At 42.7% G+C, this 26658-nt stretch overlaps 1 protein-coding gene across 3 annotated transcripts in view; it reads left to right on the top strand.

Annotated features, from left to right (window-relative positions):
* Positions 1–246: 246 nt before the first annotated feature.
* The window catches only part of VAV3 (vav guanine nucleotide exchange factor 3), a 335219-nt gene continuing 308807 nt past the window's right edge, over positions 247–26658 (top strand). Inside the window, exon 1 of one of the 3 annotated variants that reach the window (XM_033093027.1) lies at positions 247–734. In XM_033093027.1, coding sequence (XP_032948918.1) covers positions 531–734 — 204 coding nt within the window. In that variant the 5' untranslated portion in view covers positions 247–530. The remainder of the gene's footprint in view (positions 735–26658) is intronic. The other 2 variants (XM_033093028.1, XM_033093029.1) reach the window with 2 other exon arrangements.

Below are 26658 nucleotides of genomic sequence, written 5' to 3'. Positions count from 1 at the left end.
AACCCCACTGTATCAGTGTTCAGTCACATCGTCCCCAAACCGGGAAGCCGTCCCGAGAGACAATCCCGGACACCTGGGGCTGTGTGAGCCCAGAAACCCTAGGGCTGGTGGCGGGCAGAGGCGATCCCCTGAGTCTCCGCAGCCCCGGCCGCCGACCCCTGGCCAGGGCGGCGCGCTTTCCCACCCGCGCCTCTGGGGACTCGCAGACGGCGGCGAGACGGGCGGCGCGCTGGGCATGCTCAGTCGCCGGTGCCGGGCTCGAGAGTCGGAAGCCTGTGCGCCGCCGCCGCCGCCGCCGAGCCGGCCGGGGCGCAGTGAGAGCGCACGGGACTCGCTGTAGCGGCGGCGGGTGGCGGGCGACCCGGGCCGGGATCCTAGCCGAGCCCCGCGCGGGGACCCCGGACCCGCCCCCCGCGGCGCCTGCTCTCTCGCACCCGCGCAGGGAAGGGGCGGGCCGCGGCGGCGGCGGCGGTGGTGGCGGCGGCGGCAGGAGCACACTCGCTGCCTGCCGCCCGGCTCGGCCGTCGGGCATGGAGCCGTGGAAGCAGTGCGCGCAGTGGCTCATCCACTGCAAGGTGCTACCCGCCAACCACCGGGTGACCTGGGACTCGGCGCAGGTGTTTGACCTGGCGCAGACCCTCCGCGATGGAGTCCTGCTCTGCCAGCTGCTCAACAACCTCCGGGCGCGCTCCATCAACCTGAAGGAGATCAACCTGAGGCCGCAGATGTCCCAGGTAAGGAGGCCGGCGCGGGCGCCTCCGCCTCCAGCCGGCATCTCCCATTAATCACCCGGCTAATTTCTTTGTGTAAATGCAAACATCTAGGTGCGCCCAGCTTGCTCTGCCTCCCGCCTTCTGCTTTGGGGACCACTTCAGCTTTTCGTACCTTGGCTGGGAATGGTTTAGCTCTCTAGCTGAATGCTAAAGCGTCCGGAGAGGGTAGGAGGATTTCGGAAAGGCTTTCTCTGAGGCGGGAAAAAATAGGCTATCCTAGCGTGCTTTTCATCTACGTGTGTGTGTGTGTGTGTGTGTGTGTGTGTGTGTGTGTATGTGTATGTGTGTAGGACAACAAAAGGAATTTTATAATAACGATGGAGAGGAATGAAACATCATGGGGGCTAATTTTTGCCTTTCGTCTGTTCTTTTCCTTTGCGTTGGTCCCCATGTTTTCTTGAAAGAGGAACCATGACATAGAGGAGGACTCTAGGAAGTGGAGGGCGTTCTAGTACCGTTATCTGTACAGGAGGGACACTAGTCAAAGGGAGGAAAAGGGAGCACGACGCCGCGGCTGCCCTGAAAGCCCCCTGAGCGTGTGGCCAGCTGGCAAGCTAGGTGGTTGTGTTTACAGCCTTTCTTGAACCATGTGAGAAGAAGGAGCGAGTCCCACGTCCCTCAGCAGCGACAGGAAACGAGAAGTTTCACTCGAGATTCTGCTTTCCTTCATTCAGTGCTTGCTTTGGTGGGTGTGCTGCACGCTTGGCTCCTGGGCTGGCGCCTTGCCTGGAGGTGCCTCTGTGGGGGTTAAAAAAAAAAAAAAGGCAACTCTGGAAGGCTGTGTGCACTCTAGAGTCAACTCAAAAGCCACAGCTCAGTGGAATGGTAGTTTCTGGGTCCTGTCAGGAAGTTTCCATACAAAAATGTGTTAAACACGATTCAGGACCTCTATTTTCTCTTTCACAATGTAAAAAACCACTTTCAACTTAAAAGGGAGGAGAAAGAGTCCCCTCCATGACACATGTGAACACTAATCCTGAATGATATGGAGCCTCAGCGACTTAACAACTAGAGCGGTGCCTTTTATAACGAACTGACCTTACATCATTTGCTAATTTGTATTTAAAGTTAAAGCACATTCATCTCTTGGTGTCAGTTTTTATCAGGGTCCCACTGCACTTCAAATTCTGTTCCTTCACCTTTGCCTGTCTGCTTTCCACGGGCTGGTTAGCATTCCCCAAGAAAGGACAAGCTGGTCACAAGTGGCGAGAGCCATAGAAATGAGATAAATTGTTTCCCACTCTCCCATAATGCTGGGTGGTGATTGCTAACTCTGTGAACCCCTTCTGAGTTGTCCCAATCTGGATATCCTGTGAATAGGTTTAGCAGACATTTCCATTAAGCTGGGAGCTGCTGTTCTGAACAAAGTTCTGTAGGGAGCTGCAGGTGGTTATCCAGCCCACAGACCCCCATTTTCCACCTGGCTGTAGCCTCAGGAGGCAGCGTGGGTCAGGATGCCATGGCCCACAAGTACAGTACTGTGTACACATTTCCTGAAACTTCAGTTTCCTGGAGCCCTCAGGGGTTGTTCAATAAGTTGTTCTCAATAATCAAGTTTTCTGGACAGCTGAGGATCTCTCTTTTTAAACCTTCTAGCCTTTATTTGAATGTTAATAAATATGTTTTCAAATGTTTTTGTTCTCTTTGTTGAATCTATTAATGTTTTTAATGACTAAGAATCATCATTAGAAGCATCATTAATGAAAATCGAGCACTTACAGTGCTCTGAGAACTCTCTTCCCTCCTGGGGGTACCTGGGGTACCCCAAGGAACACAGCAGGACCTTGCCCTAAAGGAATGACTACTGTGCTGTCAGATAAGCCACCAGGTTATAATGAGGTAAACAGCTGGATGACCTTCCTGGGGCTGTTGTGCTTTTGAGTTCTTAAGTCTGCCCAACCCTGAGCTTTCTGGTTCCAAATGCAGTGCAGTTTCCCCTGGAATGTCTTGTGAGTGAGGGCTTCTCCCAAAAGTGAACCCTGGAAGCCTGGCATCTGAGTAGGGTGATGTCTGTTGTTGCTTTCTTCTTGATTCTTGGCCACATTGCAGAGAAATAAGGTTGCTGAACAGCTGAGTGCTGGACAGGTGAGTTTGTCATTAAATCCCTAAATAAGACTTATTCAGTTGTTTCATTAAACAAGTTGATATACTAGGGGTGCCAAAAAAATGTACAGACATGACTTGTATTCATCTTTTGTTATCAGTACACATTGAATATTACAATTTTAATAGTTTTTTTTTCATTTCTTAAATGTGTATACATATTTTTAGCACCCTCTGTATTTAACGTGCCTACAGGGCCCAGTACATACTATGCACTTAACAGCAAAATTACTTAAAGCAATTTTTTCTATTGTCATATTAAGAGTAATAGGTTACAATAAAAAAATTTAAAACAATTGCAAGGCCTACAAATTCCTTTGGGCTGACATCTCTAAATATTTCTGTCTTAACTACACATGTACCTTTCTTGGTAAAGGTTCTAGCTGCTTCTGGTGATAAGGCTCTTACCACATCAGCTCTTTTCATACAGTCCAGTGAATAACCCAGTAACCCTGACGTGCAGCCCAGCAGACTTTTCTGATTTTAGAGATGTCATTACTAGTACTTGTGGCTTTTGCTGTGTCTAGGAGTGATTCTGTCCACTTGATTTAGGTTCTACTGAAGATATTAATTTGAAATAGACTGATTCCTTGTGGCACATGGTCTTCTAAGCCAGGAAATAAGTATAAGCTCTCATTTGAGAGTCTTGTGGTATTTGAGACTGTCATGAACCGATGTTGGAAATTTTAGTTTATGTTGCTTATTGCTTGTTTTTAATTCTCCTGAAAGAGGCTATGAAATGAATAGCCTTTCGAAATGGGTGTTTATCACTGTTGAGTGGGATTTCTTCCATTCTCTTTCTGTTAGCTTTCTGACTGGTTTGCATTAAAAAAAAAAAAAAAGAAAAACACTGCAAATAATTACTCAATTATAGGTTTATAGGTTTGAATCTTGGGGTCTCAATAAGTTATTCTTCAAAATAGAATTATAAATGGGATCCCATAATCTGAAATCAGATTAGGCGTATGAGAAGGAGAGAGGAGCCAAGAATGACTCCAGACATCAGCTTTTTTTCTTTTTGCTTTTCTTTTTAGTCTTGCTATGTTGGTAAGAGGATGATCGTCAGTTCAAAAATAACTACTTTTTTTTAAAACCCTGATTTCAGTTTTGTTTATAATGAATTAAAGAGTAAATGCTAATCAACATTTAGTTACACATTTGACTTGTTCCTTTTGTTATAAAGAATAAAGTCAAGTAAAATCTAGAAGATCCATGAAAATCCAAGAAATTTGGTCTCTATATATTAGACAGATTTATTTTTCATCCCAAACGGTGTTCTAGCTATAAATAATTCCAGAAGAGCCTACCTGTGAGCGTTGTACCAGGTGGTGCATTGTGGAAGGATATGTATTATGAGCTTGATGTCATTTTTTGTGGTTAAGGTCTCCATGAATGCCTATAACCAACCATAGATCTATTATCAATGATATTATCTTAATATTACTATTTTGTAGTTTTAAATTTTGCTTTATTCTATGTCTTAGGATGGGAGTAATACATTTGATGAATTTACTGACTGCTGTGTGTGCGTGTGTGTGTATATGTATGTATATATAGGAGGTATATATACTGTATATGTAGGAGGTGGATATATACTGTATGTATAGGAGGTAAACTTTGAATTGTCTTAAAATGAATTATTCAAGCTTTAAGGGTTCCATCAACAACTATTTGTTCGTACTATGTGCCATCCACTGTTTTAGACACTGGCTTGGAGCAGTAAACAAAGTCAACAAAGTCCCTGCCCTAAAAGGACTTAGATTTTAGTGGGGGAGATGGACAATAAAGAAATAAATGGCTATATAATATGACGTGCTATGAAGAGATTTGAAGCCGGGTAAAGGACTAGAGTGAAATGTGATTTGCTTTTTATAGAAGGTAGTCAAGATAGACTTCTCTGAGGAGGTGACAATTGAACAGAGACCTGAAGAGAGTGAGGAAATACAGAAATGTGGATGTTTGAAAGAAGCATATTTTTGGCAGAGGGAATACCACATGCAGAGGTCCTGAGGTAATCAAATTGCAGGTATAGTAGCAAGCAGGCCGACGTGGCTGGAGGAGAGAGAGTACGGGAAAGAGTGGTAGGGATGAGGTCAGAGAGAAAATGGGAGCCAGAGTTTTAGAACTTATGGGACATTGTGAGGACTTTGACTTTGAAAGTCAAAGTCCCATGACCTGACTTACTTGTCAACAAGGTCAATCTGGCTGTCATGTTGAGACTAGACTATAGAGCAGCAAGGATGGGAGCAGTCAGGCTAATGCGGTCATTCGGGCAAGAGATGATGGCGGCTGTGGCCGGAGTGATAGCAGGGCAGGTGGTGAGAAATAGTCCAACTCTGGAGAGATTTTGAAGGTGGAGCCAGGAGGAGTTTATTGCTGATAACAGATGAGGGATATAAGAAGAAGTGAGGAGCCAGCAATGACTCCAGAAGTATCGGCCTGAGGAATTGGAATGATGGAGCTGCCATTTACTGAGATGGGGAAGACTGAAGGAAGAAGAGCTTTGGGGGCATGTGTGGGGAAAGGGGCAGGAAGATCTGGAGTAGACACCTAGGTGGAGATGCTGAGCAGGCAGTTGGAGAAATTGGGAATGTAGATGTAAATTTTGGAGTCATCAGGCTATAGGTGGTATTTAAAATCACGAGACTGGGGCACTCACAGAGGAAAGGCCTTATAAGGACACAGCAAGAACAGACAAAATAAATTAAGCAGTTAACATAAAAAACTCATGAGACTGGCTGATACGTACCACCTAGGGAGTACTGTAGAAAGGAGAGAAGGGGTCAAAAGAGTTACCCATGTGTCAAGGGTAGATAGATGGGAACCTGGAAAAATGTTGAGAGGGAATGACCATGAAATAGGAGGGAAACCAGCAGAGTGTGGTTCCAGGAAACCAAGTGAATAAGGTGTTTCTAGAAGGAGTGGTCAGACATGTCATATGCCCCTGATTGAGCAAGTAAAACAAGGATTGAGGATGGAATATTTTATTAAATGAAATAAAAGTTTTGGCTTTGACAGAAACAGACTTAGTGAACGATGGGCAAACACCTGGTTGGAGAAGAAGAGAGGAGGAATGTATTGAGACAGCGAGTGTAGACATCTCTTTGGGAGTAATTTGGCTGTAAACAAAGCAGAAAAATGGGATAGTGGCTAGTAGTAGAAAAGGGGTCAAGAGAGGATTTTTTTTATCACATAGAATTTTTATTTTCTACCTATTAAAAGAGCTCTTTTAGATTGAGACAAATTTTATCATATGGCACTCTTGTATATATGTGTATGTGTAGAAAAAAATAAGTATGCATGTATATTAACAAATACAAGTGAAATAAATTTAATGACTTCCTAAAACTTCACTCAGATTACCACTCTTCTGAATCCTATTTTTTCTTTTGATTTCCTTATTTTTTTCACTTAATATTTTACTCTGAGCACCAAGTATTGGTAATTTAGCATTTCTAAAAGTATATACCACTGTTGTCCCCAAGATTTCCTTCCATGCTGGAGTTGGGTTTTGAGGTTGTTACTACTTTTTAAAAAAAGTTAAATAAAAAGAACTTTATTTCTGCTACATATAACTGTACATAGTTTTAAAAACTGTGATTATATTAGTTTTAACATTAAGGTGTACATTCCAAATACATGACTGTACGCCCTGCTCCCCGCAAACAAGGTGGTACTATGTAATGATTGTTGGGTTATACTGAAGGGAGGAAAAGGAGCTGTTATTGTCCAAAAAGAGTGGTGTGCCCGGTTCCATTTTCGGTCAGTTCAGAATAATGTCATTACTTAGTCTTTCTTCTCAGAAGTCAGTAACCTCTTTGCCATTTGTTTGATTATTCTCTTGAATAACCTGTCAGCATAATTTTACACTTGACTCCAATCAAGATCTTTTCACGTAAAATAGTTAATGCATCTTCAGGCATCTTAAGCACTTGTTCTGTCTGCGTACTTGATGGCTTACCCGGGGTTCTCCAAGAACCAGAGCCTGGGATAAAGGATGGAATTACTGAAGTACCATCTGGCTGCCCGGACAAGGAAAATGAGGAAGTGTCTTTATTTTTTTTTTAAGATGGTGAAAATTATATCATGTTTGTACTGCAAATGAGTGATTCAGTATAGATCACTGATTTCATGATTTTCAAATACAACAGACCCTTTTAAAAATGATTTTTCTTGAACTCTCTGTAGCGGTGGACACTGCCCTTTCCTTTCTTCCTGAAACTCCCTTGACTTTCACCACACTACGCAGTTCTCTTTCTCTTGTGACGTTTATGATTCTCCTTCTCAGTTTCCTTTGCCTGCTTCTCTTTATCCAAACATTCCTTAACATTTTTGTATTTTTCTCTTTCATTCTCTTCTATAGTCTCGTCCCTGTATCATCTCATGACACTGAGGTGTTACTACTTTTCATACCTCGATAAACCCCCGTTCTTACTGACAGCCTTGCTCTGCCTGTTTTAGGCCTCCACTTGTACGGTTACAGTCACTTCATGGGTGGTGGGATAAGCATCGCGTTATCAGACTTCACTGTAGAAACTGTACCCGCAGCAGAGTGGAGCATGCACTGGATGGGGCAGAACTGGGCATGAGCATGACTACGGCTGAGGTTCAGTCAGGGGAGGGTGAGGCCAGTGAATGAAAAGCCAGAGAAAGGGCAGGGTGGAGGGATAGTGAGGAACAGAAAAGATTAGAGAGATAATGAAGACTTGGAATGGATAAGACTTTGGGACCTCTCAGATGCAAACAGTGAAAAGATCTCGGATGAGCTTCCGGCTTGGGTGATTGGCAAATAATAGTGGGCTGCAAATTTCAGAGGGAAAGGGAGCAAATTCAGTTTGGACTTGGAGTTTGAAGTTATTAATAGTGATCCTCCACACTCTCAGTTTGAACCATCCTAATCTCTTACTACTTCTCTTCTGGGTTATTTTACTAATACTCGAATCCAGCAGTCTTTTGAACTCTTGGCCTTGCTGCCTCTGCACGGCTGTTGTGTCTTCATTTCCTTCCTTCTCCGCTTGAATGCCACAGCCATGATAATTACTTCCAGCTTCTCTTGGTTCATGGTACTCACTCACTTGGGTTAACTCCAAACCTGGGTAAATCCAGCTCTCTCCTTACTCCTTGCCTGCAGCCTGGCTGCTGAACCTGATGGAGGAAAACCCATATCATGCTGACTCTTCTCACTTCAAATTCATGATCCCTAACCTCATGTGGGCACCTTAGGTTACCCAGCCACTGCATTAGTACATTTCTCTAGATCAGACGTGCTCCAGGTATGGTCTGGGGACTCTGGGCAGTGCCCAAGGTGCTTTTAAAAGTTCCATAAAGTCAAAACCCCTTTTTATAATAGTAAGACCTTGTTTGTGTTTTCTCACTCTAACTTGGTCACAGGTGTATAGTGGAGGTTTCCAAAGCCTACACGACGCTGCTGATGTCATTGCTGTGATTGACAATGCATTGTGTGCTGGTGTGTTTATTAAAGATTTCTCAGTTTAGTATTCTGTGTTAAATGTTGATAGATAAAACCCCCATAAGCAAAAGCTGCTGAGGGTTCTCAGACATTATTGTTTAAGAGTGTAATGGAGTCCTGAGACCAAAAAGTTTGAGAACTGCCCTAGACCATTCACTTTTTGACTTTCCTAGATGACTGTTTGGTACCTTTTCTTCTTGAATCTCCTTCACCTTCATTCTTCCTGTCAACTTTGCTTCCTAGTCCATGAGAAAACACACACAGTCAGAGGAGAACTTCCTCAGGCTCCCACCTTCCTGCATCTGTGCTCATAGATGATGCCTTCTCTCTGTTCTATGGGAGAATTATCAGTACTCCTTGCAAAGGCCAGTTCCTCTTTCATTCTAGCCCCGTCCGTCCTTTCCAACATCATCAGTTCTCTCCTGGATCTTTCTATGTGCATGCACGTATGCTGTTAGCCCCCTCATTTGGTTCAGGATATATTGTCAAGGTAGAGCCACACATACCTGCTGAACATTGGGTGTGATGGAAAGTGACGAAGGACTCATAGGGTTTACTGGGACTACTGGGGCAGGTGTTAGTCAACCTCCTTATAGCTATTGAACTACGGACCGAGGGTTAACATTCAGGCTTCTTGGTAAGCATGCGAGGGTCTCATCTCTCAAAGCTCTCCTCCATTCTGTGCTCCTGATCTTTTTGTGGCTTCTCAAATAAACTGTGCTGTTAAATGTCTCTGTGCCATTGCGTATGCCCATTTCTGTGCTGGAAATGCCTTTTCTCATTTGTCTGATTGAAGATTTGGCTCACACCTTGTACCTCCTCCTCAAGGTGTGGCCGATACATGCTGCTTTGTGCCACACTGTATAGTGTGCATAGCTGGGGCGTGGCACTCCTTGCACTGTTTGGCAGTAGTTTTCATCTGTCTCCCTTCCAGGCTGTGACCTGCTTGAGGCTTAGTCATTTGTATACATCTCTAGACATTGACAGAGGGACTCATACATAACAGCCCTACATAAATAGGCATAAATTACATTCATTGATGGTGAATTGAAAATGATGATTCTTTGCTTATTACCTTTTCAAACATATCTGTGTAAATTTTAATAATAATATGTGTAAAGGACTATGCCATTAACAACCAAATGCATCTGTTCATTAAGTGGCATTTCTAATCATAGCAGATAACATTACTCCACCACTTACCACTAGAGTAGAGTGACTTTCAGAAAGTGACCGAACCTGTCTGTCCATCAGCTTCCTCATCTCAAAAATAGGCATAATAAAAGAACCTACCTCCGAGAGTGGTTGTGAGGACTCAGTGAATGAGTTAGCCTCGTAACTGGCACGTAACAAATGCTGAATTCTTGTTAACTGCTTTTGAGAATTATTACTATTGCTTCTGCAGAAACACAGCAGACAGCGCGTTAACACCTTCCATGCATTATCTCATCTCATCACAGGGCACTGTTATTGATTGATCCCCATGTGATAGATACTCTCACAGGCTAAGAGGATTTTAGTAACTTGTACTAACAAGTAGTTTGTGGTGGAGCCAAGATTAGAATCAGAACATTTAAAGTGAACTGCGTTCCCATCAGCAAGGCCATTGGCACATCTGAATGTGGTCGGCAACGAATGTTTCTTTTTGTACTGTGTTGCTCTCTTGTGGTGTTCCATTGGAGGACTGTTCTGATTGGTTTTGTGAGTATTGATAATAACACCTCCATACTAGTTGGATGTTGAGTGATAATTTTGGTTCAGGATATTGAATGTATCAACTAGATGATTTTATATACATCATACTATTCAGTGTAAAATGGGAGGTAGACCTTTGACAGGTATACGATAGGGGAAAGGAAATAAAATCAGAAACACTGAGGAAAGTCGATGAGAGGGAAGGACAAAATGAGTGTAGCAGGTCCTTTTTGGCCGTTTAATACTATACCCCGTGACAGCTGGTCCTGAGCACATGGTCTATTGCTCTGCTCTGAGCTGAGTCAGGCAAACTGGGTCCGTGTGCCTGCATTTCCCTGGGCTGCAGGAACGTTGCTGTTTTAAATGGGATGCTTTCAAATTGCAGTTGGTTTTCCCGTCTGTATTATCACCATTCTTGTAAATTCACAGACACCCATCAGTTGTTTAGAATACAGTAAATTCTCACTTAATGTCATTGGTAGTTTCTGTAACTTGAAGCAAAACAACGTATAATGAAACTGATTTTGCCGTGGGCTAATTGACCTAAATAAATGGAGTTCCTACGGTGTCTCATCAACATTATAATAAAATGACAGTATTTGAGATCCTGCTGTATTCTTACATCCCACTTTCCCCGCCTATTGACAGAGACCCTGCATGGTGTTTAAGGCCAGTCACAAGTTTAAGTTCTGCCTTTCCCCACTTAGTAGGCAGAACCATGAACAGCAAAGAAATAGCTATTTTTTATTTTCATGGAAAAGTGTTTTAGAATTATATTGTGTGCTGCTATCTGAATGCACTTTCAAAATACGTGTTGCAAGAGCTGTAGTCAGCTTTTGAGTTGCTTGCTTAACAGGAAGCCAGCAGCATATGCTACTCACATGGGAGTTCTCTAAAGGGTCAATTAATATGGAATATTTAATGAAACACTTGATACCCACCTTCCATAATTTTCAAAGCGCTTGTCTTAAAATAGATCTGTAACAGCTGGCCTGAGTAAACATGCATCATGCCTCTATGCCGGTGAGTGTCAAGAGCCTTTTCCTGGGAGTGTGGGCCAGCGTGGTTTAATGGAGAGGCGTCAGGAGACCTGGGTTCTAGTCCCAGCTCTGTCTCTAAAATGTGATCTTAGCAAATAACCTGCTTCCCTTTGTCTCTGCCTTCCATCCTTACAGGGATAACAGCAAATACATATACAATAATATGCTAAAGAGCAGCTAAAACTTTTTTACACACATTTAAATCTCACTTAAGAGGCATTGTGGTTTCATGCAGAAAGCTTTTTTGGGACAAGGCAGAAATGTTTGAATCTGAGCTCTGGCACTTAACAACTCTATGACCTTGAGAAAGTTGTTTTACTTGTTGAGTCTCATATCATAGCCTCATATCATAGGCAAGAAATAGTAAAACTTACTTTGCAGGATTGTGTTGAGAATTAAATAATACAGGTAAAATGGTCAGGCATAGAAGGTATTCCACAAGATTTTATTTCCTTCCTCCTCCCCCCGCCTCCTTGATCCTCATAAGTCTAAGAGGCAGGAAGAGCAAGATCTTATCACAGCTCTACAGAGAAGGAAATTGAGATGTGCACTGGCTAAAGGACTTTTCTCAAGGTCACACAGACAGGAGGTGGTGAAGATAGGACTTGAGTCTAATTGTCCTAATTCCAAATTCAGTGAGGTGCCCCATTCCTGCTATTAAGCCCAGTGGACAGATGTGGATCGCATGAGCAAATGCCTGGGAAAAGGCTTGGAAAAAGCAAGGCCTCCCCTGCAAATGTAAAATGACATTGTATTATCTGGCACTGAAATTTACTGTATTCAAAATAGAAACACCTAAAATAATGAAATTAGTTTTCACTGGTTTTAGAGTCTGATTATCTAGTTTGTGGACTTATTTGCCTTTTGGTAATTTTAAGCCTCTTCTGTTTTCAGTTTGGTTCTGTTCATGGGAATGTATACATAGGATTTGATTGATTAATTAAATCATCAATTTGTCTACTAAATATTAGGTTTTATAGTTGATGCTGGGGAGTCAAAGGTCAATGAAACTCAGTCCTTGACCTTGCATTTGTTTTAGTCTACACAGCATGGATTTTACCTCCTACCTGCCCTTACAAAGCAGGGGGATCGGAAGGGAGATTTGAGTTAGTGTGCAGAGTCACTGCAAGTGTTTGGGAGGTGGGAAATGCTGGTTTGGATGCGTTGTTAATTTTCTACATGGAGGATATGACACATTGCAAAATGGATGTGAGTGTGAGTGTGTGTGTGTGTGTGTCTCAGTCTCAATGGCTCAAGTTATTTCTCTTCTTTCAATAGACGTTTGTCTAGTAATTCCTATGTGCAGGGCACTGAAAGCATAAAGAGAAGTCATATGGAGTTTCTGCTTTTGGGGGCCTGGGACCCAGACTTGACCTTGCGTCAGGCTTTGGCAAGTAAGTCACTGGATGTTACAAGGCCGGTGCAAAAGTGCAGGCAGCTGAGTGAGACAGATGAATCCAGGAAGAGGACAGAGATGTGAGTGGTTACTAGAGAGGAAGAAGGTTTGAGAAAGAACACTGGGTGGGGAGAGTGTGTGTGAGATGAAGAATGTGCAAAGACCTTCAGACCTCAGTGATGTCCCCAACCAGACAGTTATTCTGGGAAGTGATGAAATATCCTTAATATCAAGAGTCCCGGAATATGGTTGTACCATTTGCATCTGGCAATGAAGATGTTGGATTGCATATCTTTGGTGTGTGGCCTGGAGCTTCGAATGATGGCCTATTCTCGTAAGTGTCTTAAAAATTGAGGGAACAGAGGTTATAAAGTGTAAGTAAACTGCTTCATGGGCGTCCAGAGTAGAATATCCAAAGGTGGAGGCCCGCTCCTTCTTTTTCCCTCTAACCTGACTTGCTACCTCTCACTCCCTCACTCCTACAGAACCATTGATTACCTTCCTTGTGCTCTTCAGCCGATTGATCTCTCTTCCTTCCCTGGTCTGTTTATTCTTGGCTTTATTCTCCTGAGTCCTGTGTGATTCCATTCACAGCCTTTCCATTTTCACCCTAAATCCCCTTCACCTTCTGGGGCATCAGATGGGCCAGTCATCCCCGCCTTGGAGCACCTTCCTTTGCAGATTTTCTTGCCTTATGAGATAAAAAGAGCTGTTGCAGGTGACCACACCAGGTATGCCCGGCTCCCTGAGCAGCTTTTACGGTCCAGCTTCACTGCAGCTTCTCACTGCTTGGATTCACCTCTTTGCAATGCTTTGTATGGCCCTCTTGGCTTCTCATTCCCAACCCTCAAAATCCCAGACTTTCTGACTCTTCCCCAGTCGCTGAAAGTCCATTTAGTCCTCATCACTGCCTGAGTTTTCACTTGTCCTCAGTCTGTCACATACACTCCCCATGATGGTGACCATTCTTACTGTTACTAGAAGTAGGTAGCAACTGTTCCAAATGTTACTAGTACATTTGTACAGTTTTCTTGCCTTCTGACTCCTGAGAGAGTTTTGGGTCTTGAAGAGACTCTTGAATACATTAGAATTCCAGAGAGGACCAGGTCTTATGAAAACTTTGATTCTGAGAAGTTGGACATTATACATGAGCAGTACTTTTCTTGGTTTGTGGTCTCAGAACCCACTGGTGTGCTTGAGTGAGCACCAACAAACCAGAAGCTCTCGAGTTGCCTTTTTCAGTTTCCAGCAGCACTGAGGCTGCCTGTCTCCTCTTGCAACCATCTCACACTGCTCAATTTCGCAAGACTTTTGTTTTTTTGTAATGTTATCATTCGATTAGTGCAGCTTTCACTTAATCCTATATGTGGTGCCTGACAGGGAAAGTGAATCAAAAATAATTCTATCACTTACTGATACTCCAAAATGGGAATTCAGCAGAAGATTATTAAATTCCCTGGTATTTAACCTTCAAATATAAGAAAGCATGTGTTGGCTAAGAAAGTTAGTAAGTTTAGGTTACACTCAGCCACACAAGAAATACTTGACTTCAGATTATTTGTGATGACACAGTACTTGGAAATAGAATCTTGTGTTTGCTCATAAACTGTACTGGGGGATTCAGGAAAATACAGCAATTCATCCTCAGTGAGGGGGAAGCTGGAATTGAAATATCTGGAGCTCAGAATGAGCACTAACACACTCGTAAAATATCTGGGTACTTCCAGAGACACTGTTTAAAAGGAGAGAATGTGACATGACTGCTGTTAATATGAGTTTCATTTCTGGAGATTCTAAAATGTAAAGATAGACTCTTGAGATTATTTATATAGTGGCTCTGATAGTTAAATCTTTATTGAATTCTCAGTCTTTTTGAACATATAATTCTATTTAATGACCTTAGTTAAGAGAAAAAGGATCAGATTTTTCTCTTCACTGTTTAATAAGTGGTTCACTAGTTTCAGTGATGCATATACATTAATTTTTTACCAATCTAGCTAGCACTAGGCTATTTAATGTCCTTGTCCATTTGACAACTACCTGAAGTTCTCTTGAGTTTTGTATAAAATAAGAAATGCATTTAAAATAATAAAACCCTCACCTTTCTATAGAAGAAGGTAAAATAGATTTCTTAAACTCCATGTAAATGCAATAAGTCAAACTTAATTTATGCTATTAGAGGTTCCTAGATTCTGACCTTAAGCCTACATACTTTTAATTTGTACACTATTCTGATAAACAGCACATGGGCCTTGGATCTGACAACCTGGCTTTGAATCCTAGCTATGACACTTACAATCTTTAGCAACTTAAAACTCTGATCTTTGATTTCCACATTTATTAAATAGAGATAATCATACCTATTTGCAGTGTTGTAAGGATTAAATTAATTGAAGTAATGCATATTCAGTATTTGGCACGTGGAAGGTACTCAAAAAATGTAGGTTCCACGCCTTTTCATTAAACCTGTTCATTTGTTTTTTTAAATTCAAGAAGATTATAGTTTACAAGTTAAAATGAGAAAGAGGGAGAGCTGAAAGTTAAGTTTGCAATAGTAAAAACTGTAAATTATGAATTCAAGGACTCGAAAACCATATTAATCGTAGACTGTGGAGAGTGCAGCCAAACTAGTTACAGACTGCACAAGACTCTGGGGAAGGATCGTCCTGTTTGAATGGACCGTTAGAGGGCTAATTTTATGGTTCAAAGAGTTATACAATTATGGAGCTGGAAGAGTCCTTAGAGATCATTCTAGCTCAACTCCTTGGTTTTAAAAATGAGCAGTTTAAGGCCCCCCCAATATGTAAAATGATTTGCCCAAGGATACTTGGGTTCCTGAATCATAGCGCATTGCTTTTCTCATAACAATACTAGTGACCCAGGTCTTCAAGAAAAGTTTAGGTCATCTTATTCCTTAAAAACAAAACCAAACAAAACCAAAAAAGAAAGCTATTTAAGACAGATTGGAAAGTGCTTGAGTTCAGAATTTCTCATTTGAAGTACTTATAAAGACCTTGTTTTCTCCCATTCATCCATCCATCTATCTATCCATCCATTCATCCATCCATCTATCCATCCATCCATCCATCCATTCATCCATCCATCCATTCATCCATCCATCCATTCATCCATCCATCCATTCATCCATCCATCCATCCATGTGATACAGTAGTATAGGGAAGTCAGGGGAAATGGGGATACAAGGTCTCGGTCATTAGAGCTTAGAATACCCTGGGAAAATTGACAAAGAATTAAAAAGTGATTAAATTATAAAAATTGTGAAATCAATGATCTGATGCTTAAAGGAGTACATTCTCAGCTGTCCAGATACTTAGTCTTCTAGAATTTCTCAGTTCCTAAGAGAGCTGAGGTTTTGGTATTTTAAACCAGATAACACAGTGTGTCCCAAATTTCCAGGAATATGGATATTCATTTATGATGACACCAAAACATTGTTATTTCTCCTAGATTGTGAGTTCTGTGAAACTGGGGAACATGTATTCTTCAACTTGATGTTCCCAGCTGCATACCTTGCACAGAGTGAGTGCTCCTGTGGATGACTGACTGACTATTGAATGAATCGCTGATATTAGCTTTGCTATTGGTTGCACAGGAATGCCAGATTTGATTGTGTCCTCTGTCTTCATCATCGGTGCAAAAATGTAATTAATATTCTGCCAGTTGTCTTGCACTGGGAGGCAGCGTGGTCTGTTGAAAGAATATGGACTTAAGTGTCATACCCCACCAGCTGAGTGACTGGGGGAAAACCCTTAATCTCTCAGCATCGTAGTCTTCTTACTTGTGAACTGGAGAGAATTCTTCCTGCAGAGTGCTGGGACGAGCAAATGAAGTCAGAGCAGAGTAGTAGCACTGGGGACCTAGTGGGCACTTAGTGATCCTGTGAGACACTTCCCCTTCTCCCACCCTGTCGTCTAACCTCTTCACGGAACTGGGCTTTTCCCACTGCTCTTTGGGAATGATAACGTTTTGTGGGTCTGTGGCACATTTTTCTTTCCTGTTGTGTTCTGTCTTTCTGCAGGTGTTTTATTTAGACTAGTTGAATCTACGTCTTGGAATACTGTGGCTTTAAAAATGATTTAATTTACGTAGTTTTCACCGTCAGTCTGTTGGTGATTTAATAGGTAACAGCTGTGAGATAACAAAAGCGGAAAAACAACGTGTTCCCTGGAGTTGGGAGACCTGCATTCAAATTCTGGAGTTGTCGCTATTTAGCTATGTGATCGCTGAGCCTCTGTTTGCTCAGTTTCTCTGGAAATCCATTTTGTCTTTGGTTACCAGGTGAGGGCATTGCATAGGGAAAAGATCGTGGGTCTAGGGTTCGAATTTTGGATGTGCTCCTCGTTAGCTGTGTGATCTCGGCAGGTTTTTCCCTTGTCGCTCTGTTCCCTCAGCGGCCTCCTGAGAACAACACCGTCTGTGCTGTGGGTTGTGAGGATTCGGTGAGAGAATGTAGGACAAGTGCCTCATGTCAGAGCCTTGCACGTTGTCAGTTTGGAGTGGCAATGACAATCCTTCTGCTAAGTACAATTATGGCTGGTATTACTATTGCCAGTTTCCCTAGATAGCTGTGAGATTCAGTAAGAGAGCAATTATTACAGCTGAGGATTTTAGAAAAGACTGAGTAATTTTTTCAGTATCACCTAGGAAGTGATAGTGGAGTCGTATATAGCTGTGAAAATGCTTCCTTCTCAGCCTGCTCCCTGTTTATGCAATCGGTCACTTGGGTTACTTCCAGTTCTTCTCTTTTGTAGATACCGTGTTTCCCCCAAAATAAGACCTAGCCGGACCATGAGCTCTAATGCATCTTTTGGAGCAAAAATTAATATAAGACCTGATATTGTATTTATTATATTATATATTATATTATATTATATTATATTATATTATATTATATTATATTATATTATATTATATTATATTAATTATATAAGACCGGGTCTTATAGTAAAATAAGACTGGGTCTTACATTAAGTTTTGCTCCAAAAGGTGCCTTCGAGCTCATGGCCTGGCTAGGACTTATTTTCGAGGAAACACGGTAGCATGGTTGCCAATATCATTGTACAAACCCCTCTTCCCCTTTGGATGATTTCTTTTAGTTTTATTTTCCAAAGTGAAATTTCTAGGTCAAAGTTGATAAGCATTTTATAGCCTTGTTAACATACTGCTAGATAGTTTGCAGAGAAATGTTTCTAATTGATGAGAAAGGGCAAATGTCCAAAGTCTTGGTTAAAAACAAGGACTTGGGTATGATTTAGGTTTAATTTATAGCTTAGCCACTTATTTGCTGGATGATTTTGGGCAAATTACTTAACCTTACTAAATTTGCTTTCTCACCCGTAAAATGGGATACAAGTAGTTCCTTCACAATATCTGTCAAGTACTTAGTTGGTGGAAGGTGTTCATTGCTCAGCCTTCATGGCCTGTCTTTTTTAAAAAAAAAAAAATTTTTTTATTGGGGAATATTGGGGAACAGTGTGTTTCTCCAGGGCCCGTCAGCTCCAAGTCAAGTCGTCCTTCAGTCTAGTTGTGGAGGGCGCAGCTCAGCTCCCAGTCCAGTTGCCGATTTCAGTCTCTAGTTGCAGGGGGCGCAGCCCACCATCCCATGCGGGAATTGAACCGGCAACCTTGCTGTTGAGAGCTCGCGCTCTAACCAGCTGCCCCTTCGTTGCCTGTCTTGAATCCGTCTGTGCTCATCCTCTATCCCCATCACCTTTCACTTGGACCACTGCCTCCTACTTGGTCTCCCTGTGAATATTCTACCTACGCCAATATATTCTCCCAACTGTATCTTCACTAATCTTCACACACACACACACACACACACATACACACTCGCAATTATGCAAACCCTTTTATAACTGTTAGAACGCTTCCCCTCCAGACTTGGAACTTGCCATTTTGTCTTAGGCTCCCTTTCATATAGCGCATCATCCCGAGAAGTACATGTTTCAGGACTGTTTCTCCGGCTAGACCTAAACCTCGTGATTGTAGGGCCCACTTAGGTTTATTCACTGCTGAATTCCTGGGGACTGGAATGTAGTGCTCAATAAATCTTTAGGAATGTATAGGTAACTGTTTAATAACTGTTATGATTGCAATAACCACAGAAAAGAACAATTTTAGGCATAATTTGGTAAAAGCCTTTGCGATTTAAATTGTTCTGTGAAATTAAATATCTAGGCGTTTTCCAAGGCCCTTTTAAAAAACCCAAATGTATCTTGTAATTAAGACCTTGCCTGCTTTTTTCTCATATAATTTTTCATGTTAACGAGGACAAGTGTGACGAGAAGAGAGCAAATACTTATAGCAAGTGTAGTTTAGCATCAAGCTGTCTTCCACCGACACTCTTCATCCAAGACCTGGAATAATATTACCCGAACCATCCAGTAGTCTGGGCAGAAAATCATCTTGAGCCAGACAACAGAAGGACTGGATGACTGGATGACTAGATGGGCTTTCCTAAGAGATTAGATTATGCCCCATACATTTCCTTGCACTTAAGACCTCCGACTGTTTGGGGCCCCCAAGGGCAAGCTATTTTATATCACACAGTTAACCTACACAAGTTCAAAACTGCGTTTTGTTCATTCAGACGTGGAGTTCATTCTTTCACTCACTCATCCATTCAGCAAACATCTATTGAAATGCTGTTATTCAAAGCTCTGATTGGGCACTGAGAGATAATGAAGAACTCCAGATATAAGAGAGGTATATTTTAGAGGATCAACTCCCTACCCATACTTCCTGGTTCCCTGTGGAAGAACGTCTGTTAAAGTATCGGAGTAACACCGGGTGTACGGGACTCAGCTTCTCCTGGGTCTTCTCTTGGACACCCGCTTACTTGCACAGAGGGAGGTGTTTTCTGGTCTGCTCTCATTCAGAAGGTGGGTTCTGTCTTCAAGGAGGAGGCTTACAGTTTCTTTGTGGTGGGAGGGACGGGAGGAGAGCCTCCATCTCTAAGCCACGCTTTCCTATATATATATGTGTGTGTATGTGTATATATATATATACACATACACACACATATATATTATTATTGTGTATATATATATACACACACATATATTATTATTACACATATATATTATACACACATATAGTATATGTGTGTGTATAATATATATATACACATTATATATACAAACATATATATATATATATATATATATTAGCTTTTATTAAGAACAAGCTCACATTTTCATCTGATTTCTGTATCTATTGCTCATTGGGATTTTCACTCACTAGGAAAGGGGACCATTTATTACTCTGACCTTGGGGGGGCTATGTTACTTAGAGTGGCTGAGCCCACAAGCTCAGATGCTGTGGCCTGAAACAGCACAGTGGTTTGTGATGTTCTTTAGGTCTTAGCAGGTGCAGAATGCACTGCTCTAGCTCGGCTTCATGGGTGGGCTGAGGCAATACTGCTTTGGCTTTTGTGGGTTCAGCTTGGCCTGGTGTTGCAGGTGAGGCCGAGGAAGGGATTGGCTCTTTTTAGTCATTTGGGGAGGAATAGCATTTGCTGGTTTTACTGTGTTTCAGTCAAAGAGGCAGGCCAGGACTTCAAACTGCAAAAGCGACAGAGGTTCAAGAGTGGTATTGTGTGAGGTTCTTCCTGTAAATTGTGAGAATGAGGTCAAGATAGGAAGTTAATTTCATTCCAGGCCAAAGGAAGGCCCTGAGGGACCAATCTTATGAAATTTTGTAGTTTATCTAAGATCTTTATAGACTACCTCAACACACCTCAACGGACCCTCCCTGATCAGACCAAGAAAAGCACCCCGTCAGTACATGGGCAGGTCTCAAAGACAGGCCCGGAAGGAGTGGAGCTACATCCTGTCCAGGGCACAGAGCCTTACTCTAATTCTCCATCGGAGGCTCCCCCACGCTGAAGCATGCACCGTGCTTGCTCTGGATTTGTTGATTAGACCATAGAACTGTGGCTTCTTCACCTACAGAAGAGTTGTCGATTTTCTTAATAAGCAAATTAAAAGGAATGTGAGTGACTTTACCTTAAGAAGTATAGGCTACATTCTCAGGTTCTTCATAGACACATGGGTCAGTGACATTACTGCAAATCCAAAAGTTAAGAAGATGATTACAAAAGGCCTGTGACTACAATGCTCAGACTCGAGAGATGAGGTTTTCTTAAGCAATCAAGGAGAAACTACAGAGGTTTGAAAACCATGCTTTGGTCTTATCAGAAAAGGAGCAGTGGTAGACTGGAAAGACTAAGCTAGGGCAAAGGGTGGCACATGTGACGACGGAGAAGGAGAAGGGGAAAATGAGATTGTAAGCCAGGTTAGAGAGAGATAAAAAAGGAGATTCACTCTATCGGTACTGATTAGAAAGGGTAATGGGCCTGTAGAAATAAGTAGGAGAGTGTGGCAAGATCTGAAAGGTTTTCACAAGGATCCAGAAAATATTGCCAAGTGCCCCTTTAAAGATTCAGCCAGAGTTGGAAGTAGGAACGGCTGGAAACTTAATGTACATAGCTCAGGGCTGAGTATAGTTTGCATTTTGTACTCTGCATAAAGATTTTTGCTACTGGAGGCTGAAATGCACCTGACTTTCTAGCCACTGTGGAACCTGGCCAGGGTTTGCATGTGTCCTGAGGGGACACCTTCTTCAAATACATGTAAGTGTTCTCCTGTCCCACTGGGCTTGTGGTGGTGGCCTGGGGACAGCAATGCCGAGTGGTTATAGATAATTTGCATCTGAGAGGGAAAGCCCTGAGATATCAGCAGAAGGTTGTGAAGTTTATTGAGTTTCAAGGTGACAGAGTTACTGTAGTTGGGCAAGCAGGTATCTGATCACCTGTTCCTTAAAGCCTTGTGCCTAGGTTCTTTATGGAGAGCGGATTCCAAGGGAAGGCTTGGGAAAGATGAGGCACATCTAGGAGGCCAGCCTGGGCTGGGCTAGATGTGGCCTGATGGGAATAAACTCCTGGATGGGAATATCTGTTCCAGGAAGAGAGCTATTTGTTTCTGCCCAACAGTGATAGCCCTAAAGAGGAAGAACGGAAGAGAGGAGCTTCTGAGTCTTTCTTAAAAGAAAATGGGATCAGCAGAGGAAGATCAAATATGAAGGATAAGTTCTCCTTTTGGCAAAAACAAAAAGAAAAGAAAAGGCAAGGAAAAAGGTGCTGAGGACCTGGTCATTAAAATGCATGGGAATGCTAGTGTCTCGCGATGCCCAGGCAAAGATCTTGGTCCTCACAGGCCTCCAGGGACGTAGACTTCAGAAACAATGGAAACAGCTCTGGAATCTGCTGGAGTTCAGTTGGAAGAAATGTAGGGAGGAAGAGACAATTGTCCTTACGACAATTGTCCTTACGAACGGTTCTCACAGCCAAAAGCAATTACACAGAAAAGGCAGTTGCAACAGATGCTGTGGCCTGAAACTAAAAATCGCTGCTTACAAACGGTTGTGGAGATGGTGACTCTGTAGGCAGAGCCCACATGCAGCTCGCACTTGAGCGAAGAGGAACTGGAAGCTAAGAAGTTTGGAGCATTCAGGTTGGGAAAGTAAGGTCCCACTATTAGGGCCTGAGGGGACTGGGGCTGCCACCCTGACACATTTCTAAATTTTGAAAGAAAGCAGCGATACCTCAGTACCACCTTCTGAGAGGGAAGGCAGTGTGCACAGTTGGATTTTCTCTCCAGTATGCAAATGAATAGGCCCCAAATTAATCTGCTTGATGTTTTTTTCCTTTTTCTTTTTTAAAATTCTGGTGAAAATGCATAATATGAAATTTACCATTTTAACCATTTTAAAGTGTACAGTTCTGTGGTATTACGTGCATTCACATTATTGTGCAACAGTCACCACCATCCAGCTCCAGAACATTTTCATCTTCCTGAATTGAGACTCCTCTGTACCCACTAAACAGTAACCTTCTCCAGCCTCTGGCAACTGTCATTTATTTTCCTCCTTTATGAATTTGACACTCTAGGTACCTTATGTGAGTGGAATCAGACGATATTTATTTTTTTGTGACTGGCTTATTTCACTTAGCATAATATCCTCAAAGTTCATCCATGTCATAGCGTGGGTCAGAATTTTCTTCCTTTTTAAAGCTAACAGTCCGTTGCATGTCTATACCACATTTTGTTTATCCATTCATCCATCTATGGATACTTGTTCCCTGATTAAATTTCAGTTCTGAAAATCGGGGTAGTATTACTGGCATCCTGGTCAAAGTTTGTGCTCGTTGCTGACCCTCCATGTCTCTCAGATGCCCTGGAGTTTCTGTCATTGTCCTTGGAAGCCACTAAGGATTCCCACTAAGGATTATGCCAAGTACTGGGTTCCGGAAATATTTTTGCTTGGGGTGGCTGCCCCCAGGCCTGACGATTGACTTCCGTTTTAGGTTCGATGGGGGTGGGGCCAGTCACGGCAACTCTTTGGGCTCTCTAAAAGTGGGGACGTGGTCTGGGAAGACTTGAGACAAAGGTAAAACAATATCCGAGGCCCTCAGGGAACTATACTTTCTCCATTACAGCTTGAGGCTGCTAAAAAACAAACCAAACCAAACCATAACAGTGACAACAAAAACCGCTACAACACTACCCGGGCATCCGGAACTCCTCTAGCTGAGTGTGAACAGAATAAGAATCTGAGAGGATGAATTTGGCCTTTTGATACGGTTGGGTTTGTATTGGATACCTTTTGTGGACCACTGCAACATCCTCTCTGCCTGATCTCTTGTTCCAGCCACAGTTGCAGTGAGCAGCCCCACGCAGGCTTCCATGAACTTCACAGGTGGCCGTGGAGAGCACCTTGCTGGGGGTCACATCCTCAGAAGCACGTTGCATGAGGTTCTCAGCAGGTGGGGTGGTCTCCAGCACCGATCTCCAATGGCTATGGTCAGCTCTGAGTTTCCTCCTTATGGAAAAATGCATCCATCCTAGAGTTTCCTCCCCTCCGTCTCCATTTGCATTCCCCGTTCCCTCACTCCTCCTCCTTAGGGTCACTTCCCAGACTAAATACCTACATGCAAGCTTTTGTCTCAAACTTGGCTTTCTGGGAAACTCACACCAGGACAGACTTTCTATGTATAAAGGCAAGAGCATTTGCGTCCAGAGTTTAATTCCTTTGGAATTTAACATTGTTGGACTTAAACTTGCAAGGATATTTAATTTTTGGACTTTAATGTCTTACTGGAAAACTCAGACTAAAAGGAGGTTTATATTTAAAGTTGGGAGTTCTCTATTGTGCATTTTATTTTTTGTAGTTATCTTAGTATTGTGATTGAAGTTCACTGCAGATCCCTGGTGACTCAGGTAGGACAATCATAGTTTGGAATCAGAAAAGGAATAGGGAGTGGATTTCAACTTTGGGCTCAGCATGGCCTTAGCATGATTGTATTTGATATCTTTCCGGTCTGTTTTAGAATCCTTCTTCTTCTACTTCCGTGATTCCAAGAAACTACCTGAAAGACACTGGTCGGCATTGGAAAGTGCTTTATCAAAGTGGGAACTGGGCTGTAGTAGGAGACTGATCTTTTTCTCCTTTGAGGGGCAGCCACACCTCTGGTAGCCCTGGGGATTAGTGAATATGAAAAAAAAATTCAAGGGACTGTGAAGGAGAATGCTTACTCTGGAGTCTTCATAAGGAGGGGCATTAGGATAATATTCCTGGCTTTCCCCGACTTCATTCATTCATTCTCCAGCAGAAGAGAAGTGACTTATCTGGTTTGTGATCTCTTTGGAAGCTGGACTTGGGCTTGTGTGACAGCCCTGTCTGGGCCTCTCTTTAGGAACTGCCTGCCTGCAGAGAAGGTACATTCAGGTCTGCTGTCCGCTGCCTAGGGACAGTCGCCAATTGTGAGAGAGGTGTTAGTGAGCCCATTTGGCTGCACACCCAAGCCTTTTCTGCTAATACGTTTTGAAGAAGAAAAAAACTGACATTTGTATTTCTATCTCTCTGACTCAGGCATCTACCTCTCATTTCATTCTAATTCAGATGAAGAGAAAGTATTATTTATTAGATCCCCTAAATTCTTAACGTTTGAGCGTTTGAGGCTGTGAGGTTGAAAGGCATTCTTTGGTGTCACCATGGTAGGGACATTACGTCAAGTCTCAAAGTATAAAAAATGGAGGTGATTGGAGTCTGGGGAGCAAAGGCCTTCTAGGAAGAATGCATGTGCCCACGTATAATTAAAATGTATAGGTGATGTAATACAGTGGGTATACATGACCTGTAAAAGCAATAAAGGGAGCCCAGACTCTCCACACTTCCCTCTTCCCCTGCCTTTTTTTTCTTTTGAGAGGGAACTGATTACCATGGTCCTCAACTTTGATTTTAACTACTCAGTGATAAAACGTGCAAGTTCACTTGCATTTTTGCTGAGAGCAAACTAAAAACCTCATTTTACACAAGGGACAAAACATCCTTTTCGTTGTTCTTTTGTGCTGTGAGTACTTATTAAATGCCCAGTACACTGGGAGCCCCTGAGGCAGTCAAAGCTACATACTGACTTGGAGACATGAAGATAGTTGAGTATGTTATGGGCTCAGTGCTGTGAGATACCAGCACTGCAGAGCTCGGGGTTTATCCCCGTGGGGAACATGGAGGAAAAGTCCAGCCAATCCTGGACTGCCCACATCCAAATTATTTCCTTCCCCTTTCCTATGTAAACCCCTGCTTCTGCAGGGTACAGATATTTCATTCTTCTGCGAATTCATCCCTTATGTCCCAACCATCCCCAGTGTCCTACTAGGGTCTCCTATCAGAGGATCTAGATCCCTAGGCCCGCTTGCCCCTGGCCTTTATGACCCACCTGGTAGCTCTCTCCCATCTCAGCTGTCTTTGGGCCGCGGTTCCTCCACCCTGGGCCTGAAGGACAGAAGGGAGAGGCTTCTTTAAGTGGGTTAGCTGCCCTTCTGGTTCAAGGATCACTTCCTGTGCTTTAGGATCATTGGTGCCCCATTTTCATTCTTCTCCTCCCCCTCCCCTGATCTGTTCATATTTGAGGGGCCCAGAATGGGTGTAGTCCTGAGTCTTCCCTCCCTAACCCTGAGGGTTAGGGCTTAGGTCCACACCAGACATGCCAAGAAGGTCCACTGCAGCCACGCTCTGGTATCACAGAGAGCATTTCATGATGTTGGAAAGCAAGGAGGTGAAGCCAAAATGGTCACATGATTTTAGTTTCTTTGTTTTTGAGGTGAGGGCCGTTGGCTGCTGGCCTAAGAGCTTGACCACCTTAGCCTTATTTATTTGGGAAAATATAAATTCTAAAGACTAGAAATCTGAATGGCTACATGTGAAAGGCTTCGTTAAATTGAGGCCTACTTATACCTACTCGTATATAGGTGTTGATATAATATCTGTATGGAATGATTTCGTTGTAAGCCTCATCCTGAACCTTAGCATTTTCTGAAGTTGTTGGATCTGCCTCTGAAAACCTTGTGATAACCGTTAAGCGCTTTTTGGCCATAATGCTTGCATGTAGGGTAATTATATATTTTCTTTAGCATTGTGTTAACATGGTGGTTGGGAGGTAAACAGCCAAGAAACAGTTTAGGTAGTTCTTACGCATTTTGCATTCAGCGTTGCTGAGTGCGTTCTACTTGACTCAAATGGTAGAGGATACCACCAATGTAAGTTTAAGATTTACATGGTCTTTGCCTGCAAGAAACCATAGTCTAGCAGGAAGGAAATGACATATTGGTATCTGGCAGGCAAAGATGGAAGTTTGGTTTGAAGAAAAACTTCTGTGCTGATGTTTATAGCTGCTGTAGTCACTGGCCATACTCATGGTGACAAGGCTGGAGCATTGCCCCGTCAGCATGGAAGGAACCAATTAGTCATGCACTGGTTTCATCCCTGCCTTATAAGAAGTAACACCTCGATGGTGGTGATGGTGTGTGTGTGTGTGGATGTGTTTTAGATAGTTCACATATTTTGTGGTATCTGTGTTTCAAATCTCCAAATACTGTGGTTTTTTGGGTCACATACGAATATGCACTATTTATTAAAATATGTAGAATTATAGTGTGAATGACGGAGCTTTTTCAGGGAGGGGGGAGGTTGTGTATAGACTCTGTCACCCTTGCTTGGCATCCTTTACCTGCTTGTTTGTAAGGTGTGGCAATCAGAGCAGTCACTGCAGTCCTCCGATTTCACAGTCTTCAGAAAATCTGATTGATAGCAGTAAGA

Source organism: Rhinolophus ferrumequinum, chromosome 22 (genome assembly GCF_004115265.2).
Source record: "Rhinolophus ferrumequinum isolate MPI-CBG mRhiFer1 chromosome 22, mRhiFer1_v1.p, whole genome shotgun sequence".
In the NCBI taxonomy this organism is placed as follows: domain Eukaryota; kingdom Metazoa; phylum Chordata; class Mammalia; order Chiroptera; family Rhinolophidae; genus Rhinolophus; species Rhinolophus ferrumequinum.
This window is presented reverse-complemented; position numbering and strand designations above follow the sequence as displayed.